Raw genomic sequence first — 19,511 nt, 5'->3', positions numbered from 1 at the left:
AGCTGGTTTAAGAGAAAATGTGACTTATGTAGGATTTCTGTGTAAATATTTCACAAAAACGTTCATCCCTAAGACCAGTGGATGCTTGCTTTTGGATGCTTGTTTTTTCCAGTATGCTACAGTTATCTGATGTAAGGTTTGCTTGTTTATATGTTTCAGACTATTTTGGAGATGAAGAGAGATGAGTATGACTTCCTCCCAAACTGGAAACAAATCAGCCTGAAAAAAAGCAAAGGACTATTGAAAACCTGAACAAACACAAAAATGTCAACATATCCTGAGATATTTTTTGTTGTTGTATTTTCAATTTTCAAGATAATTATATTTTATTGTCAGGTGATGACAATTGCGTACAGTGTTTTCTTAGTAGCTGTTTCTAAGTTGTATCTGTGTGTCTTCTTTAAGTATGGTGCTTTAGGGCCTTATTCGTTCTCAGCCAATCGCTCTCGCTTGCCGAGAGACAAGACTGCCTATACCGTCAAACAGAAGGACAGAACTATCCTTATCCCCAATCAATCAACTGGATCCATTTTCTTATTCCTAGAGCTTACACGAGTGTGTGCTTCTCTTACCGACTATGGATTCCCCTCAGAAATGTCAAACTAAAAAGATGAAGAAAGAGCGTTACACATTTTCCTATGAAACTTTAATTTACCTGTACAAATCAATGGAGGATATAAAGAGAAAGTTGAAAAAGAGGAGGGGTAAGGAAACAGCACGAAACATGCTTACATACAACAACAACAAAAATCTATTGTAATAAACGACGGAAACCAGGAAAATAAAGGAGTGGCCACTTTCTTCATGTTTCATCTTAATCAATATCGTTCCATCACAGAGCTCTGCTTATCTGATGTAAGCTGCCGTTATACTGGCAGTCTTTTCGTAGGCTGAATTTCAGAGCTTGAATTATAAGAAGGAACAAGGCACAAAAGGCATGTCTTCTCAGAAAGACCATGTGGGAAAAAAAACGCCTGATTTGTCTCTTAAGCTTTTGCCCATAAAGTCTTATGTGTGCATTTACAGTACCGACGCTGTCTCTTTGCGTAAGTGTGTGTATCACTGTGTACAGTTGCTCCTTAGGTTAGCAGAGTGTGAGCTCTTGTTACAGTTGCTCCGTAAGCTTGAGTGTGTGGCGCAGTGTTTGCAGCTCTGTGAGCTGTGTTAGGGCTGGACAGTGTGTGTGTGTGTAAAGCTGGGTTATGCTGTGATTACTGCTCTTGGGTTTCAGTTCTAGCTACGGTATTAGGCATGCATGGAGAGGCAGCTAGCCATGCTCCAATAACATCGCACCACCGGCCAGCACAAGGCACGCAAATTCACCTCCACCTCATTTGACACGGCTCACAAAGATTCTGGTTCTAAAAAATAAAAAGTAGCAGCGTTTTGTTCTGAGTAAGACTGTATTTCTCTAAGTAAGAGTGTATTGTTCTGAGTAAGAGTGTATTGCTCTGAGTAAGCGTGTATTGCTCTGAGTAGTTGTGTATTTCTCTAAGTAACTGTATTGCTCTGAGTAGGTGTGTATTTCTCTAAGTAACTGTATTGCTCTGAGTAGGTGTGTATTTCTCTAAGTAAGTGTATTGCTCTGAGTAAGTGTGTATTGCTCTGAGTAGGTGTGTATTTCTCTAAGTAAGAGTATTGCTCTGAGTAAGCGTGTATTGCTCTGAGTAAGCGTGTATTGCTCTGAGTAAGCATGTATTGCTCTGAGTAAGCTTGAATTGTTCTGACTAAGAGTGTATTGCTCTGAGTAAGCGTGTATTGCTCTAAGTAAGAGTGTATTGCTCTAAGTAAGAGTGTATTGTTCTGAGTAAGAGTGAATTGCTCTGAGTAAGAGTGTATTGCTCTGAGTAAGAGTGTATTGTTCTGAGTAAGAGTGAATTGCTCTGAGTAAGAGTGTATTGCTCTGAGTAAGAGTGTATTGTTCTGAGTAAGAGTGTATTGCTCTAAGTAAGAGTGTATTGTTCTGAGTAAGAGTGTATTGCTCTAAGAGTGTATTGTTCTGAGTAAGAGTGAATTGCTCTGAGTAAGAGTGTATTGCTCTAAGTAAGAGTGTATTGTTCTGAGTAAGAGTGTATTGCTCTGAGTAGGTGTGCATGTATTTCCCCTGCCTTTGGTCCTATTGGGTGTCCAGGGTTTTCCCCCCACATGGATTAGTTGACTAAATTTAAGCTTCCATGTGACTGTGCACTCCTAACGGGGCAGATTACAGCTCACCACTGGGAGATGGAAGACACTCAGGAATGAATATCAAGGGGCCAGTCGTCCATGGCAACAACTACACACAAGCCTATCTCAGTGAGCTCTGCACTTTACTTACAAGACAATATGAATCTGAGAGTGTAACATAAAACCTATATAGATCCTAATCATAACATGCATTATGGTTATACATAACTATATACAAAACCAGAAACATGATAAAAGTGAAAGGATCAAGAGGAAAATAGCACAAGGATCTGGCACCTGTCGGTTTCTAAAACCAGCTCTATTCTATTATCTGGCAACCCATCTGTATGTAAATCAGCACAGAATGGCAGCGGGAAAGTGGGAATGTGTTGAGTTTTCTTATTGTGTGTTTATCAAGCATTGTGTACGTGTGAGAATGTGCCCGAGATGTGTATAATGTATAGAGAAGGAGTGTATGTGTGTGTGTATGTACGTGTCTGTGTGTTCTAGATGGCCTGCTCTCTCTGCACGTCTATTCCAGGTAGACTCCGTTCCGGTTCGGACGCTAGCGCCGCCTCCCGCAGCACCACCATGTGATCCTCAGCGGCGTGCAGTGATTGGTCGATCCAGTCCATGCTGCCAGACATGTGACAGGCGTTGCGGGTCACCAGCACCAGGTGACTGACTGACAGAAGGAGGGCGGTGGCCCTGAGGGGACAAAATAGACAAAGAGCATGTAGAATTTCTCCATCAAGACTGGACAGGGAAACATTGACGCACAAGTCCGTCTGATTACCATGGCTTATATTGTACCATCCCCACCTGTAGTCCCTTTGTTGGTCAGGTCAGACCATCATATGAGTTCTATCAGCAGAGCTATGATCTATATTGTCTATTTGCCCGGGCTATCTTTGTCCCCTCAAAATATGATAAATGATGTTATCTAACAAAAGAAAACTTCATTAGCTACCTGGCATCCAGGAGTATGGGGTCCAGTGGAGGGTACATAGATCGCACAACGTCATCCACCCTACAGACACGCACAGGACGATGGGAGGTCATGAAGGACGTAGGACGGTCAGACAATTGTAAGGGTTGTGTGATGGTGCTGTATAACCTGACAGTTACCTCGGACTGATGCGTTTAGCCACCGTGATGATGTCACTGAGGCTGGCTGGGGCTTTCACCTTAGCGCCTGAGCCCATTGTCATGGCAACCAGCTTTTCAGTCAGGGTGTGGCAGATCTGCCAAAGGAGAGAGCGTGTAAATATCATTGAGTTAGATCCTAATGAAAACAATGTATTCATGCAGGGTGTACAGCACGTAGACATTACCTTTAAGATGGATATACAATGCGAAACCAAGCCACTGTTAAAGAAAGAGAGAATAGCTTTAAATAAGGGTTCATTATTGTATGATCATGTCAGAGATGTATCACCTATTTGAACTTGATGATGTTATGATCATGGAAGGATATATATATATATATATATATATATATATATACGAATAGCTACAACAGCTAGCCTGATCTACTCCTGGCATATGTCAGTGTCACATGGCAGACGTACGAGGCGTCCTCGATCCAGTCCTCGTTCTCCAGGATGGCCTCGATGTGAGGGTTGGTGATGACCACGTCGTCCAGCTCCAGCTCAGACGGCTCACTCTGGGTTTCCATGGCACCGATCAGGTCAACATTGGGTCTGTGGGGAAGCAGAGAGGTTCTGGTGAAGGGAAGAGAGAGTGTGTGAGAGAGAAAGGGAGGGAATGTGTATTGAATAGGTGTGTGAGAGGGAGGGAATGTATTCTGAATAGAAGCGTGTGTGTATTAGAGGGGGAACACGAAGGAGAGTGAGAGAACAAGAGAAAGAGACAGAGACATTACTGGCTCGAGAACTTTGCCCCTGTATGTTGACTTAGTATTAATCCCATGTATCGTTTTGACCTTAGTGCTGTGAAGTCGCTCTGTTCAATCCATAGATTTATAGCTTCAAACCAGCAGGTCAGTCCATTGGACCTGGGTAAGAGTGGAATACAGTTGAATCAGCTATATCCAGGACCCCTTACCACCATCTAATGCCTTATAGGGCCTAGGCCACATACCCCATCACTAGGGCCAAGAGTTTTCCTGGTCTGGACAAACTCAGGGCCCTACCCATAACCATCCAAAATGCCACTGTCCCCCCCCCCTCCCAGATGAAGCTAGCTAGGTATACTAGGCGACCAAGATGCCACTGTTCCCTCCCTCCCCCTCCCAGATGAAGCTAGCTAGGTATACTAGGCGACCCAAGATGCCACTGTTCCCTCCCTCCCCCTCCCAGATGAAGCTAGCTAGGTATACTAGGCGACCCAAGATGCCACTGTCCCTTCCCTCCCAAATGAAGCTAGCTAGGTATACTAGGCGACCCAAGATGCCACTGTCCCTTCCCTCCCAGATGAAGCTAGCTAGGTATACTAGGCGACCAAGATGCCACTGTTCCCTCCCTCCCCCTCCCAGATGAAGCTAGCTAGGTATACTAGGCGACCCAAGATGCCACCGTCCCCTCCCTCCCCCTCCCAGATGCATTGTATGTAGCTAGTAGTTATACTAGACACTGACTTGGAGTTGAAGTGGTGCAGCAGGTGGTGGGGGTGGCAGTAGCGGTGTCGACACACCACCACCAGGGCAATGAAGGAGGCCAGGAAGATGGTGGCCAGCACCCCAATGGCCACGATCACCACCGTCTCCATGGCGACGACGGGTCCCAGGGCGTCGGCAGTCGGCAACAGGGGGAGAGAAAGGGGTTCTGATCAGACCAGGGTTCTGGTTGTCTGGGCTTGGCCTTTATGGCTGATCGCTTATCTGTGGAGGAGTTGGTCATTAGTGGTTTGTAGTGTTGTGGTTACAGACAGTTGATTGATAGACATGCGGTTACATCCTGAAAGAAGTGTTAGCTGAGGAGCTGTCTGAAGATGGGCAACCACGTAGTTAGACATAGCCTACTGTGCGTCACAAACCACAGAGAACATGCCCTCCAAACCACACAGAACTCTGATCTTTATCTGAACTCATAGAGGAAGCAATCAGTGGGCAAGCCCGTTGTGTTGGTTCTCGTTTACTGTAGCAGAGTACATACTGTCCATTAATACAACACAGTTAGTTGATCATAACATCTGAATCTCAACCCAAAATGATATAATCATACAAAATAGGAAGAGATTAACATGTTATTTGCATGTTTCACACTTTTTTGACCTGGTGTAACCACATCCAACAAGAAACCCATGATAAATGATGTGAATGCTTTATAACAGCTTTTAATCAGAGTTATGTGAGTGTTGTGTTTTTGGTATCTGACATACTTTATGGCCAGCTGTTCAGGATCCAAATATACACACAGCAAAATAAACAATATCCTTTCAAAATAAAACTGTACCCGTTGTCTACCCTCTTACCCTTTTGGGGTTCTCGGGTCCTAGTTGTGCGAATCTGTAATGTACTTCTGATGGTCTTACCACAGTGAGTAGATTTCACACAGGATGTGTAAAACAAGACCACACAACATACAGTACCTGTCCTCTGCCTAGTGTAGTAACTCATTGACCTTGCCCTACCTGAAAGCCCAGTGTGTGTGTGTGTGAGTCTCACTACTACTATAAGAGGCCATGAGCAGAAAGACAAAATTCCTTCTGGTATAGCATAATAGCTTTGGAATTAGTTTTTACTCATACAGTGGAGAGACACCATGGAAACACAGCTTTTATGCAGTCACTATGGGCAACGGAATTACCGAATTACAACATTCCCAACCAACATTTTGATCCAGATGATTATATGAGATTCTGATTTGGAATGTTGTAATTCTTTAAGCAGATTAATTTGAGACACACTGGCCGAATCATACAGTTCTTTCACCCCTCTTTCAATCAAGCGTTTCTGACTTCTTTTCTCCTCAGTGGCCAACGGTCTCTTTACAGCCTGTTGGTTTCAGAGGCACTCACTCAGGGTGGAGTTTTGATTGGTTTCTCCACACATTTCCATTGCAAAAAGATGATTTGATAGACAGATGACTGTTTTATTCTGTATTTGTGGGCAGATCCATTGGGCCAAACTGTAACGTCTGCTTCCAACTCACACCCTCAAACACGTGGATCCCCTGAACTGTCACGCATCCCCAAAAATAAAGGAACCACAACCACTAGAACAGGGTTCTCCAACGGGTGGCCCAGTGATTTTATTTGCCCCCCCCCCCCAAGTTTTCTGAACCAAAGAATATATATACAGTACTAGTCAAAAGTTTGGATACACCTACTCTTCAAGGTTTTTCTTTAACTTTTACTATTTTGTACATTGTAAAATAATAGTGAAGACATCAAAATGATAAAATAACACATATGGAAGAATCATGTAGGAACCAAAAAAGTGTTAAACAAATCAAAACATATTTTAGATTCTTCAAAGTAGCCACCCTTTGCCTTGATGACAGCTTTACACACACTTGGCATTCTCTCAACCAGCTTCACCTGGAATGTTTTTCCAACAGTCTTGAAGGAGTTCCCACATATGCTGAGCACTTGTTGGCTGTTTTTCCTTCCCTCTGCGGTCCAACTCATCCCAAACCATCTCAATTGGGTTGAGGTCGGGTGATTGTGTAGGCCAGGTCATCTGAAGCAGCATGCCATCACTCTCCTTATTGGTCAAATAACACTAAAACAGCTTGGAGGTGTGTTGGGTCATTTTCCTGTTGAAAAACAAATGAACAAAAGTCCTACTAAGTGCAAATCAGATGGGATGGCGTATCGCTACAGAATGCTGTGGTGACCATGCTGGTTAAGTGTGCCTTAAATTCTAAAATAAATCACAAAGCATCCCCACACATCATACCTCCTCCTCCATGCTTCATGGTGGGAACCACACATGCGGAGATCATTTGTTCACCTACTCTGCGTCTTACAAAGACAGCGGTTGGAACCAAAAATCGCAAATTTGGACTAATCAGACCTAAGGACAGATATCCACTGGTATAATGTCCATTGCTCGTGTTTCTTGGCTCAAGCAAGTCTCATCTTATTATTGGTATCCTTTAGTAGTGGTTTCTTTGCAGCAATTCAGCCATGAAGGCCTGATTCACGCAGTCTCCTCTGAACAGTTGATGTTGAGATGTGTCTGTTACTTGAACTCTGTGAAGCATTTATATGGGCTGCAATCTGAGGTGCAGTTAACTTTAATGAACTTATCCTCTGCAGCAGAGGTAACTCTGGGTCTTCCATTCCTGTGGCGGTTCTCATGAGAGCCAGTTTCATCATAGCGCTTGATGGTTTTTGCAATTGCACTTGAAGAAACTTTCAGAGATCTTGAAATTTGAATGATTGGCTGAGCTTCATGTCTTTGCTTATTTGAGCTGTTCTTGACATGATATGGACTTGGTATTTTACCAAATAGGGCTATCTTCGCTATACCACCCCTATTTTGTCACAACACAGCTGATTGGCTCAAACGCATTAAGAAGGAAAGAAATTCCACAAATGCAGTTTTAACAAGGCACACCTGTTAATTGAAATGCACCTCAAAGATAGTTGAGAGAATGCCAAGAGTGTGCAAAGCTGTAATGAAGACAAAGAAATGCTACTTTGAAGAATCTCAAATATAACATATATTTTTATTTGTTTAACACTTGTTTGCTTACTACATGAATCCATATGTGATATTTCATAGTTTTGATGTCATCACTATTATTCTACAATGTAGAAATAGTAAAAAATAAAGGAAAACCCTTGGATGAGTAGGTATGCCCGCCCTGGTACTTTATATTTTTAGAATTCTTTATTGTTGGACATAAAATATTGTAAAAAAAAATCAAATCCAAGTGATTTTGATTTTGGAAATTTGTTCCAAAGTATTCCCACGCATAATAGAGGAATATACAGTGGGGCAAAAAAGTATTTAGTCAGCCACCAATTGTGCAAGTTCTCCCACTTAAAAAGATGAGAGGGGCCTGTAAAATCACACTGTAGGATTTTTAAGGAATTTATTTGCAAATTATTGTACAGAGATTGAGTCAAATAGCTAATTTGCAGGCTTCAAATAATTTGTAAGTATGTCCCGGTCCCCTGACCATCCACTCAAGAAAGAATCGGCATGGTTGAATATCTAGTTGATGATCCCTGCACTAGAACCTCAGACTGATCATCAAACTGATTTAGTAAATTTACCCCTTTAGTTAGATCACAGGGGGTGTGCTCTGGCATTTCTCAACTTGATCCTAATGCATCTCCATCAGTATTGTGGTCACCATCTTTGATTCTTTTGTAGTGAGACACAGTATACTAGAGCCTGGAGACATTCTGTAGGCTTAATGTAAACATCTCTGTTCCCCCTCACAAAGGGCCACATTCTGTCCCAGATTGCAGTTCCCACACCTCCAAATTCACTACACCAACAATGTTTATGATGGAATAGTGATACAGAGGTGCATCCAGTCATTTGAGGAATATCAGCAATGAGAGACCAAGCTCTTTAAAAACAAAGATTTAACTGAATCAAGTTGAATTTCCAACAACAGATGGAACAATGTTCTGCAAAAAAAAGCAACAGGGACCCATCTCATCTCCAATCTTTGAAATAATACGTTTGAAATGAGTAAATAAATAACGATAAATAAATAAATATTTCTGTTCACTAGTCAAAGTTACAGTTTCTCAGTTGTGTTGTCGTATCAGAACTGCATTTTCAATATTTGCAGAATTGTTAAGTCAGCGAACTCCAAACCCCCCAAATCATTATTTTTCCTCGAGGAACAGTACACATTCCATAGAGTGATACAATGAATTCAATGAATTCCCCCCCAACCTAATATAATTCACACTTGAGTCATCCGATTCTGAATACTGGAAAGAAAACGAAACACACCTGTCATACATGTGTTAGAGAATAATATACTCACCGATACATTTAGTCAGTTTTCTTGAATTATAGCTTTGAGAAACAAAGCACCTTTTCCCCGAGGCGGGTGGACATGGCACGGACCTCTCCAAACCGGGAACGCGCACAGGACATACGCGAACGGCTCAGCACTGAGCATGCGGCCAGCGAGTGAGCAGCGATGGAAGTTCGCCATAACTTTGCAGGAGTGAACTCAAAGGATTACGGGTACGCGCGCACAAGAATTTATGGTCTGCTTGCTGAAATACTTTGTTTGTAACCGGCTATGAAAAATAGACCTAGTTTATTTATACAGGGCTTATAGACATACACAATATTTCACCTGTAAATCTTCCTGTAGCCACGGTTTTGTAATAAGAACAAAAAGTTTATAATCACATATATATGTAGTTTATATCTGAGACTTTATTATGTGACATCTTTTATTTTATGTATTTAACCTTTAGGCGGCAAGTCATCTACTTGATACCTGAAATTAGAGACGTTTATTCTGACCACAGTCTACCCTTCCCAGATGTATTTAGTGGAGACTCACGTGAGTTGCGTCAGCCAGGCTAACTTCACTTGGATTCTGATTAAACTATAGAAAGGAACACCGTTGTAACCAGACTCCCATCGAACCCACGGGCCCTTCAGAGGTGATAAATAATTAGGGTTATAGTTTATTATTAGCCTACTAACTTTTTGACGTTATGACGTAGCTCTGACCAAAAGGCCTTCAGGACGAGCCCTCACTTGTAACACCAATTAATACGCTATGCACTCTATTAGCAGTCGATAGGTCTAGTATTATTATCATAGCATTCCTTTATTTGGTTACATTTTTAGAATGCATAAGTTTTTTGTGTTTTTTTTTTTTTAACCATTTCCGATATCGGTTATTGATTTAAAATTCAACATTTAGCAGATCTTCAAAACCCACTAGCTGGCGTGCCCGTCCAACAGATCTCGGAGGCCTACATCTTTTGGATGAAGGTAAGCTTTTTGTAAGAAGCTCCTGAAAAATCGTTATTAAAAAATGATATTAATAGTTTTATTTAGTAGTGCACTGGGCCTTTAATAGTCCTTTATTAGTGGACGATATATCGTCTGCAGCACCAGCGAGGGCAAAAAGATGAATCCCCGCCTCGTTGGAGGAAAAATGTACAGCACCCCCAGATCCAAATGACTTCCCGTGGCTAGACCCAAAGTCCATTGAGACAAGAAAGAACTTGTAATGAATAGGGATCATCAACTAGATTTAGCCAGATTTTTTCTTGAGCGGATGGTCAGGGGGCCAGAACACAAATAACTTGTAGACTGCAAACTGACCGCAAGACTCCATATATAATATTTGACTCAAATATAATCATTTTAAACCTTTCTTACGTTTGTATACGATCACACATATCTCTCTATAATGCGTGGGAATACGTGGGAATCTGATTTACTGTTTTTTTTTTTGTCCAAACAATAAAACAATACAAAAAAGGAGAGGCCAAATATAATCACTTGCCTGCGGGGCTGCCAGTTGGGGAACCCTGTGTTAGAGTATGGTACTTGCAATGCCAGGGTAGTAGATTCGATTCCCGGGACCACCCTTATGTGAAATGTACAGTATGCACACATGACTGTAACTTGCTTTGGATAAAGCCGCCTGGCATATATGTATATATTATAACCCTGCTACGACCCCACTGAAAGGGTCTGGCCCCTTGATGTCACAGAATAGGCACCGAGGATTGGAGACACATAGCCCCCTTGTGATCGATCTCTATGGGTTGCTTTTGTTGGTTGTCTCTCTGCTAATGCTGCTGTGTTACTCCTGCTCGAGTGTGTAATGACAGTATCCAGTACACCAGGTAGCAGTGATGGAGATAATAATAGGCTACACGGTTATGTATGTGCAATAAAGTAAGGTGCTCTTTGCAGAGACACTGTGGTTGGTTAGAGTGTTTACTCCACTGTTCCTATCAGAATAATGTGTTCTGGTGGAGTGGCAGCGAGTGTAGGAGTGTGCAGGCAAGGGAACACTACAATTCCAGCATATCGTATGTAGTTTGAGTTTGAATAACCCTGGCACAAAAGGATGTTTTGGTAGTAGTTCAGTGGAATAACCGTGTATTTTCAGCAGTAATGTAACTGTTGTGTGTTAGGCTTCACATCTGTAACATGAACAGGGCGATTCCCTGCCAGCAGGAGCGGAATATATTTAGGGTATCTCAGATTGTTCTGCCAATTATCACATAAAAACTTAATTGAGAGAAACGATGTTTTGAAATGCTTTTTACATTCGTATCACAATATTTCAGAGAAATCATGATGAAAGTGGCCATTTTAGGCTCTTAATAGATCTAATTGTAAAATCCTGTGATTAGTGAACTGTACATGATACAGACAATATCTTGGTGTCATTATACTCTGGTTGTGTGCTGTCATATATGGAGTACATCAAGATTATAAAATACAAAGGTTCACATTCAATTATTCAACATTAAACATATTAATAGAAATATATAAAACCTATCCTTTTTGATTTTTGTTGATTTTAAGACAGTACATCACATTTCCAGAGTGGGCTCTATGCTAATTCTGAAGTTATGATACATTTTATGAACACCACTAACACAGGGGATGGGAACATGGATTTAAAGGGAACTCTCTCTGCTTCTGTCTGCTGAATGTGCAATCCTAAAGGAGGGCTGTGATTGGTTAAGGACTTATAATGTAAATGTATATAAAATTTGTATTTTTGTATAAAATGTATGTAATGGGTCATATCTTGGGGTTTGAGTATGTATTGGGATTAAAAGTACCAGAGAGCTCACACTTGAAATTTGATGTGTTTGAAGAGTATTATTGTTCCAAACAATATGTAAAAAAAAAATAAGCAAAATAAAAAGGCACTGTTTTTAGATATTTGTATTAATATTTTGCATGTTGAATTGTGAACATTAATATTATTATTACATATTATTACATATTTTTGAATCTAGACATACTCCATATTTTACAGCACACTATCTGGAGTATAATGACACCAAGATGTCTATATGTACAGTTCACGGATCATAGAGTCTTACAGGAGGCATGTGTAGGTCTAAAAAGGGCCTAAAATGGCCACTTCCATCATGATTTTCTAAAACATGGTTTGTGTTCCTATGTGAGAATTACCAAAACAATCTGAGATACCCAGGATATTTTCCGCTGGTGTGGAATCGCCCAGCAGAATGATGTCCGGGTGTAGTTGGTAGTAGGGAATATAAATCTTATGATTCACTCCACAATACACACATCCATCTCAGGACACAGCCCATTACCTCACCATATACATTCAGTCATCTCCGCATATCTGCACTGTACACTCAAACAGTAACATACAGGTTCATCTCGGCACCCAGAACTCCTGTGCTGTTGGCCAGCTACTCGATTTCAAAATGAGAGTCACGAGAGACTACATACAGATGTACCCTCCCTGTACAGTTCTGCTAACCAGAGAGTAAGTTTCCCCTTTATCACCCCATGTTCAGTATTTCTCTGAGCAGGCTTTGAGATTGACCAACTCTCACCTCAGAGTCTGTAGTGTTAATAGCATCCTCAGCCAGAGAGCTGTGCAGCAGTAGTCGTGATTATAGCAGAAGTAGTCAGTCAGCATCTGCTGTGTGAACATAACAGCAGATCCAATCTCCTGATAACAGTCAGAGAGGGAGAGAAGGAAAATGAGGGGGGAGGCGGGAGAAGAAGAGAGGGAGAGAGAGCAGGAGATAATTGAATTGAAATTGAGAGAGAGAAAAATATCATTTCAACACTGTAAATAGACATCATATGACATTTGAAATGTCTATTCTTTTGGAACTTTTGTGAATGTAATGTTTACTGTTGATTTGTTATTGTTTATTTCACTTTTGTTTCTTATCCATTTCACTTGCTTTGGAGATGTAAACATACAGTTGAAGTCAGATGTTTACATACACTTAGGTTGGAGTCATTAAAAGTGGTTTTTCAACCACTCTACACATTTCTTGTTAACAAACAATAGTTTTGGTAAGTTGGTTAGGATATCTGCTGTGTGCATGACACAAGTAATCTTTCCAACAGTTGTTTACAGACAGATTATTTCACTTATAATTCACTGTATCACAATTCCAGTGGGTCAGAAGTTTACATACACTAAGTTGACTGTACCTTTTAAACAGCTTGGAAAATTTCAGAAAATGGTGTCATGGCTTTAGAAGCTTCTGATAGGCTAATTGACCTCATTTGAGTCAATTGATGGTGTACCTGTGGATGTATTTTAAGGCATACCTTCAAACTCAGTGCCTCTTTGCTTGACATCATGGGAAAATAAAATAAATCAGCCAAGACCTAAAAGAAAAAGTCTAGTTCATCCTTGGGAGCAATTTCCAAACGCCTGAAGGTACCACTTTCATCTGTACAAACAATAGTATGCAAGTATAAACATCATGGGACCACGCAGCCGTCATACCGCTCAGGAAGGAGACACGTTCTCTCTCCTAGAGATGTACATACTTTGGTGCAAAAAGTGCAAATCAATCCCAGAACAACAGCAAAGGACCTTGTGAAGACGCTGGAGGAAACAGGTAAAAAAGTATCTATATCCACAGTAAAACAAGTCCTATATTGACATAACCTGAAAGGCTCAGCAAGGAAAAAGCCACTGCTCCAAAACCGCCATAAAAAAGACAGACCACGGTTTGCAACTGCACATGGAGACAAAGATCGTACTTTTTGGACAATTGTCCTCTGGTTTGATGAAACAAAAATAGAACTGTTTGGCCATAATGACCATCGTTATGTTTGGATGAAGAGGAGGAGGCTTGCAAGCCGAAGCACACCATCCCAACCGTGAAGCACGGGGGTGGCAGCATCGTGTTGTGCGGGTGCTTTGCTGCAGGAGGGACTGGTGCACTTCACAAAATAGTTGGCACCATGAGGTGGGAAAATTATGTGTATATATTGAAGCAATGTCTCAGTCAGGAAGTTAACGCTTGGTCGCAAATATGTCTTCCAAATGGACAATGACCCCAAGCATACTTCCAAAGTTGTGGCAAAATGGCTTAACCTGTTAAGTCTACCCCCTACTTTTTCGAACATTCTGTTAAAAATCGCGCAACATTTCAGCGCCCTGCTACTCAGGCCAGGAATATAGTACATGCATATGATTAGTATGTGTGGATAGAAAACACTCAGACGTTTATAAAACTGGTTAAATCACGGCTGTGACTATAACACAATAATCTGATCACTGAAAATGGAAAAAAATATCCATCCGCGACTTCAAGGAATTGTTCAAAGTGAATCGAATTAAATGAGGCCGAGGTTGCAGTGCCTACAGCTTCCACACGTTGTCTAGAGTCTTGTCATTTGATTCGCAATTGATTCTTGGTCTAACCGAATCAAGGGAATCGATTCCCTCCGGTCTCCGACCGGATGTTTTGGTCGAGCTCTCTCCAAGACATTTTTTAGAAACAGACACCTATAGAATTGACATCGCCTCCTGATGAAGGTTATCGCTTATTAACGTGTACTAATACCTAAAGTTGCATTACAAAAGTATTTCGAAGTGTTTTGTGAAAGTTTATCGTCGACTTTTTGAATTTAAAAAAATGACGTTACGTTATGAAACGCCGTTTATCACACAGTCTTCATAGATCGATATCTAGGCTATATATGGACCGATTTAATCGAAAAAAAGACCCAATAGTGATTGGGACATCTAGGAGTGCCAACAAAGAAGATGGTCAAAGGTAATGAATGTTTTATATTTTATTGTGCGGTTTGTGTAGCGCCGAATATGCTAATTATTTTGTTTACGTCCCCTGCGGGTCTTTTGGGGTGTTACATGCTATCAGATAATAGCTTCTCATGCTTTCGCCGAAAAGCATTTTAAAATCTGACTTGTTGCCTGGATTCAAGACGAGTGTAGCTTTAATTCAATACCCTGCATGTGTATTTTAATGAACTTTTGAGTTTTAACTAATACTATTAGCATTTAGCGTAGCGCATTTGGATTTCCAGAGCTCTAGATGGGACGCCTGCGTGCCAGGTAGGACCAAGAGGTTAAGGAAAACAAAGTCAAGGTATTGGAGTGGCCATCACAAAGCCCTGACCTCAATCCTATAGAAAATATGTGGGCAGAACTGAAAATGCATGTGCGAGCAAGGAGGCCTGCAAACCTGACTCAGTTACACCAGCTCTGTCAGGAGGAATGGGCCAAAATTCACCCAACTTATTGTGGGAAGCTTGTGGAAGGCTACCTGAAACGTTTGACCCAAGTTAAACAATTTAAAGGCAATGCTACCAAATACTAATCGAGTGTATGTAAACTTCTACCCACTGGGAATGTGATATAAGAAATAAAAGCTGAAATAAATCATTCTCTCTACTATCATTCTGACATTTCACATTCTTAAAATAAAGCGGCCTAAGACATGGAATGTTTACTAGGCTTAAATGTCAGGAATTGTCAAAAACTGAGTTTACATGTATGTGTGTGTGACTTAGAGCTCCATATCTAGCTAATGTCAGGCTGAGGGTGAAGGAGTGTGACCATGGAGGAAGTTGAGAGTAGTGCAATTTATCTCTCTGTGGTAGCTAGCTCTGTTGGAGACTAGAGGATGCAGTAGAAATCATATGCCAACCCATAGGGCAGCTGCAGGACAGGGTATAGCTTTTTTTCTCCCCAATTGGTAGTTACAGTCTCCCCTATGGACTCAGGAGAGGAGAAGGTCAAGAGCCATGCGTCTTCCGAAACATGACCTTGCCAAGCCGCACTGCTCGATTAACCCAGAAGCCAGCCACACCAATGCGTCAAAGGAAACACGGTCCAGCTGGCGACCTAAGTCACCTTCCAGGCCTGCAACCCCTCCCCTAACCCGGACCCAATTGTGCACCACCTCATGGGTCTCCCGGTCATGGCCAGCTGTGACTCAGCCTGGGATCAAACCTGGGTCTGTAGTGATGCCTCAAGTACTGCAATGCAGTGCCTTAGACCGCTGCACCACTCGGGATGCTCAACCAACTAGTGCACTACTTTTGACCAAGATCTCCTCTCTCTCTGCGTCACACAATCCAGACCCACATCAGGGGACAGGACTAGGCTCAGTGTGAAATGGATGCTGGGCGCTGTTTGTTAGATTGCCTCACCGTGGTTTGCCTCCATCACACACTATTTAGACATTTTGATATTGATTAGTCACATTTATGCTAAGTCTCGTTGAGTTAGACTTCCTCCAGTTTTTTGAAACTAGTCTGACAGATATGTTTTTTGGGGTCCGATACCAATGACAATATTTTTTGGGGGCAAAACTTACCAATACCGATATATCTGCTAATGTACTGTTTTACAGAAGGGAAATTAAAGTGTCATTTTACCACACTGAATTTTCATAAATTGTCATCCAAAAGATAAGTTGTCCAATAACTATTGCTTCAAATGTTGATTTCATACATTGGTGACAATAATGACCCATGAGAATGCCCTCAAGTGTTCAGATCAGCATGAGATTCCCGTTTTTCATCCTATTTATTGAATATCGGTTATCGGTGGAGTTATCGGCTGATACCGATATAACGTTCAAAGGCGTCGGGTCAATGCTGATTGAATAGGGGGTGGCTGATAATAATGAATCAATTGCAGTTCTCAAACATATTCTAGGGTTGTGATTGAACTGTTGCTAAATGTGTATGTGCAGAAGAGCGTATCTCATTTATAGATTTTGAAAGTTCTATGGTGTCATCCCTCTCCTTCAGAGAGGATCTGTTATGCGTTTTAATACGCCAAGCAGTTAAATGAGAGATTGAAGGATGGAGCCATCAATAAAATATTGATATCATTGCCTCACCATGGTGGATCAGTGTTATTGGTATCTGTGAAACATGCTCATCTTGTGTGTGTGTGTTCTGCATATTGCCATCAAATGAGGTATTTTTATAATGATAAAATATGTCCACCCATACCTGTGCCTTGATAGGGTTTCCCATACTAAACTGTTGAGTGGTTTTGTCTTCCCTGCCTTTCTATTGGTACTTTCTTGTCTGAGAAAACATAGATACCATGACAAAGCCATCTGAGCCATAACAAGCACCTCATGGTCCATGAGAATGCCACCCATTGGAATCTGTTGGTCCATTGACATGGCAATGGACAGAAGAGGGAATCTTGTCTTGATGTAAGGTAATATGACTGTGTGGTGCTGTGAGTGAAAGGACTTGTGAAGAGCAGGAATGATGATGATGATGATGATGATGATGATGATGATGATGATGATGATGATGATTACCTAGCTGATGAGAAGAATAAGTCACGGTTAATGAGGTTCTTGAACCTTGCTTTAGGAAGACGGATCAGAATTCAAACAGTGCCCTGACGCTGACTCTTATCATTGAGTTTTCAGTGGGCACAATGCAGGGTCTCTGTGTGTGTGTCTGTTATTGTTAGGATTCAATGGTTTGTATTCAGAATGCCTGATGGAAAGATGTGTTTTGTGTGACTGTATCAGAGTGCCATTTTGTATGTGACCACCCCGCTTCCTTTGTTTGCTCAGCAGAGCAGTGCTTTGGCCCCATGCTACGTGGCACTGTTCACACACACACACACACACACACACACACACACACACACACACACACACACACACACCACACACCACACACCACACACACACACACACACACACACACACACACACACACACACACACACACAGGGAAAAGGCCCAATACTGAAGGAGAGAAAGATGGGCGGTTCCCCAGTCTGGTAGCAGTAATCACATGGCCCTGGCCTAAAACCAACAAGACAATCATAAAACCACTCTTACGTAACAGGGGGTATAGCTCAGTGGTAGAGCAATTGACTGCAGATCAATAGGTCCCTGGTTCAAATCCGGGTGCCCCCTCATTTTCTCTCTCTCATTTCTTTAGAAGTCAAACGCCACACTATAATTGCTTCCCTCATGCAATTTGATGTTTTCTCTGTTTCTAATCACTTATTAGATGAGATGATGCTGCGATTTCAGTAAGTCAATGAACATCATCTGTGAGACCTGAGATGTTTGACAAATGACTGCTCTCCCTCACCATCTGGGTCCTCATGTGTCAGGGATCTGCATACGGCTTAGTTTGAAATGTAACTAATGCTGAGGCGGCATTGGAACGCACTACCATATACATGGAACTATATCTATGCGCACTACACTCTTAAGTGCTTCATGTTTGAGGCATGTCACTTCACTCATCTCTTGTTATTGGATAGAAAACACTCTGAGGTTTCTAAAACTGTTTGAATGATGTCTGTGAGTATAACAGAACTCATGTGGCAGGTGAAAACCTGAGAAATATCCAACCAGGAAGTGAGAAATCTGAGGTTTGTAGTTTTTCAAAGCTTGGCGTACCGAATACACAGTGTCTATGGAGTCAAGTTGCACTTCCTACAGCTTCCACTAGATGCCAACCGTCTTTAGAAATTTGTTTCAGGTTTTTGCTATAAAGGAGGGGCTCATGAGACCTGTTTGAGTCAGTGGTCTGGCAGAGCGTCTCAGGCTCGTGACGCAGAGTTGTTTTATGTTAAAAACATCCTAAAGATTGATTCCATACATCGTTTGACTTGTAACGGAACCTATCGAGTTTTTGTCTGGACGAAGTGCTCGCGCTTCATGAAGATGGATTACTGGGCTGAACACCCTAACAACAAGTGGCTATTTGGACATAAATGATGGACTTCATGGAACTTTATGGAACAAATCAGTCATTTATTGTTGAACTGGGATTCCTGGGAGTGACTTCTGATGAAGATCATCAAAGGTAAGTGAATATTTATAGTGTTATTTCTAACTTCTGTTGACTCCAAAATGGTGGATATTTCTCTGGCTGGATTTGTAGAGACTTGTTAAAAAGTGGTTGCTGTAATTCAATGCAAAATCAGACCTCAATTTAATAGCACTTTCTGTGGCTTGATAAAAGAAAGGTGCTCAAGTTGAAGTAGAATTCAGCATGTTCTGGAAAGTTGAGAGCTATGGAAATTACCTATAAGTAACAGAGTTAAGACTACCCCAAAGAGAAGCACTTATGAGCTATGGCCTCAAATAATACTTTTCTTTGAATTAATCTTTCTATTGGCAAAAGAGGATAACACTGACTATCCGGTGATTTTTTGTTGCATAAGTCACGTCAAACTACACCAACAAGTAGCACTTACTGCATTATATAGACAAGTCAATGCTATTGTTAGGGTACCAATTGTGACAGGTTCGGTAGGGAAAAGGCCAGTGTTGGACATCTCTGGTAAGGACTACTTACTGTTTTGGTAGAGAAAAGGCCACAGTCGTAGAGCTCTGGTAAAGACGACTTCCTGCTAACTCCATGACTTCCATCTTGTCTGGAGCCCATTCGTGTAGGTGGTAGTCCTCCAAGGAGTCTCATTAAA

General features: G+C 41.5%; 2 protein-coding genes and 1 non-coding gene across 16 annotated transcripts in view; 2 read left to right on the top strand and 1 right to left on the bottom strand.

Annotated features, from left to right (window-relative positions):
• LOC118365229 (supervillin-like) overlaps positions 1-689 on the top strand; it is a 31,472-nt gene extending 30,783 nt beyond the window's left edge. For all 12 annotated transcript variants that reach the window (XM_035747263.2, XM_052490823.1, XM_052490819.1 and 9 more), the window contains one exon: positions 160-689. In XM_035747263.2, the coding sequence (XP_035603156.1) occupies positions 160-252 (93 nt within the window). In that variant the 3' untranslated portion in view covers positions 253-689. The remainder of the gene's footprint in view (positions 1-159) is intronic.
• Positions 630-9,206, bottom strand: LOC118365230 (transmembrane protein 98-like). 3 transcript variants are annotated; one of them, XM_052490835.1, is made up of 9 exons: positions 9,090-9,182; positions 6,670-6,887; positions 4,766-5,008; positions 4,112-4,183; positions 3,738-3,869; positions 3,501-3,534; positions 3,295-3,410; positions 3,137-3,196; positions 630-2,874 (listed from the first exon to the last, which is right to left on the bottom strand). In XM_052490835.1, the coding sequence occupies exons 3-9, from the start codon at positions 4,894-4,896 to the stop codon at positions 2,673-2,675; spliced, it is 747 nt and encodes a 248-aa protein (XP_052346795.1). In that variant the 5' UTR covers positions 4,897-5,008; positions 6,670-6,887; positions 9,090-9,182; the 3' UTR covers positions 630-2,672. The 3 variants fall into 3 exon arrangements, with proteins under 3 accessions (XP_052346795.1, XP_035603166.1, XP_035603167.1); XM_035747273.2 differs by lacking the exon at positions 6,670-6,887 and having other exon boundaries at positions 9,090-9,206; XM_035747274.2 differs by lacking the exons at positions 4,112-4,183; positions 6,670-6,887 and having other exon boundaries at positions 9,090-9,206.
• Positions 9,207-17,913: 8,707 nt separating this feature from the next.
• Positions 17,914-17,985, top strand: trnac-gca (transfer RNA cysteine (anticodon GCA)). Its single transcript has one exon. It is a non-coding gene; the product is annotated as a tRNA-Cys (tRNA).
• Positions 17,986-19,511: the final 1,526 nt, after the last annotated feature.

Source organism: Oncorhynchus keta, chromosome 32, assembly GCF_023373465.1.
Source record: "Oncorhynchus keta strain PuntledgeMale-10-30-2019 chromosome 32, Oket_V2, whole genome shotgun sequence".
Lineage (NCBI taxonomy): Eukaryota > Metazoa > Chordata > Actinopteri > Salmoniformes > Salmonidae > Oncorhynchus > Oncorhynchus keta.
This window is presented reverse-complemented; position numbering and strand designations above follow the sequence as displayed.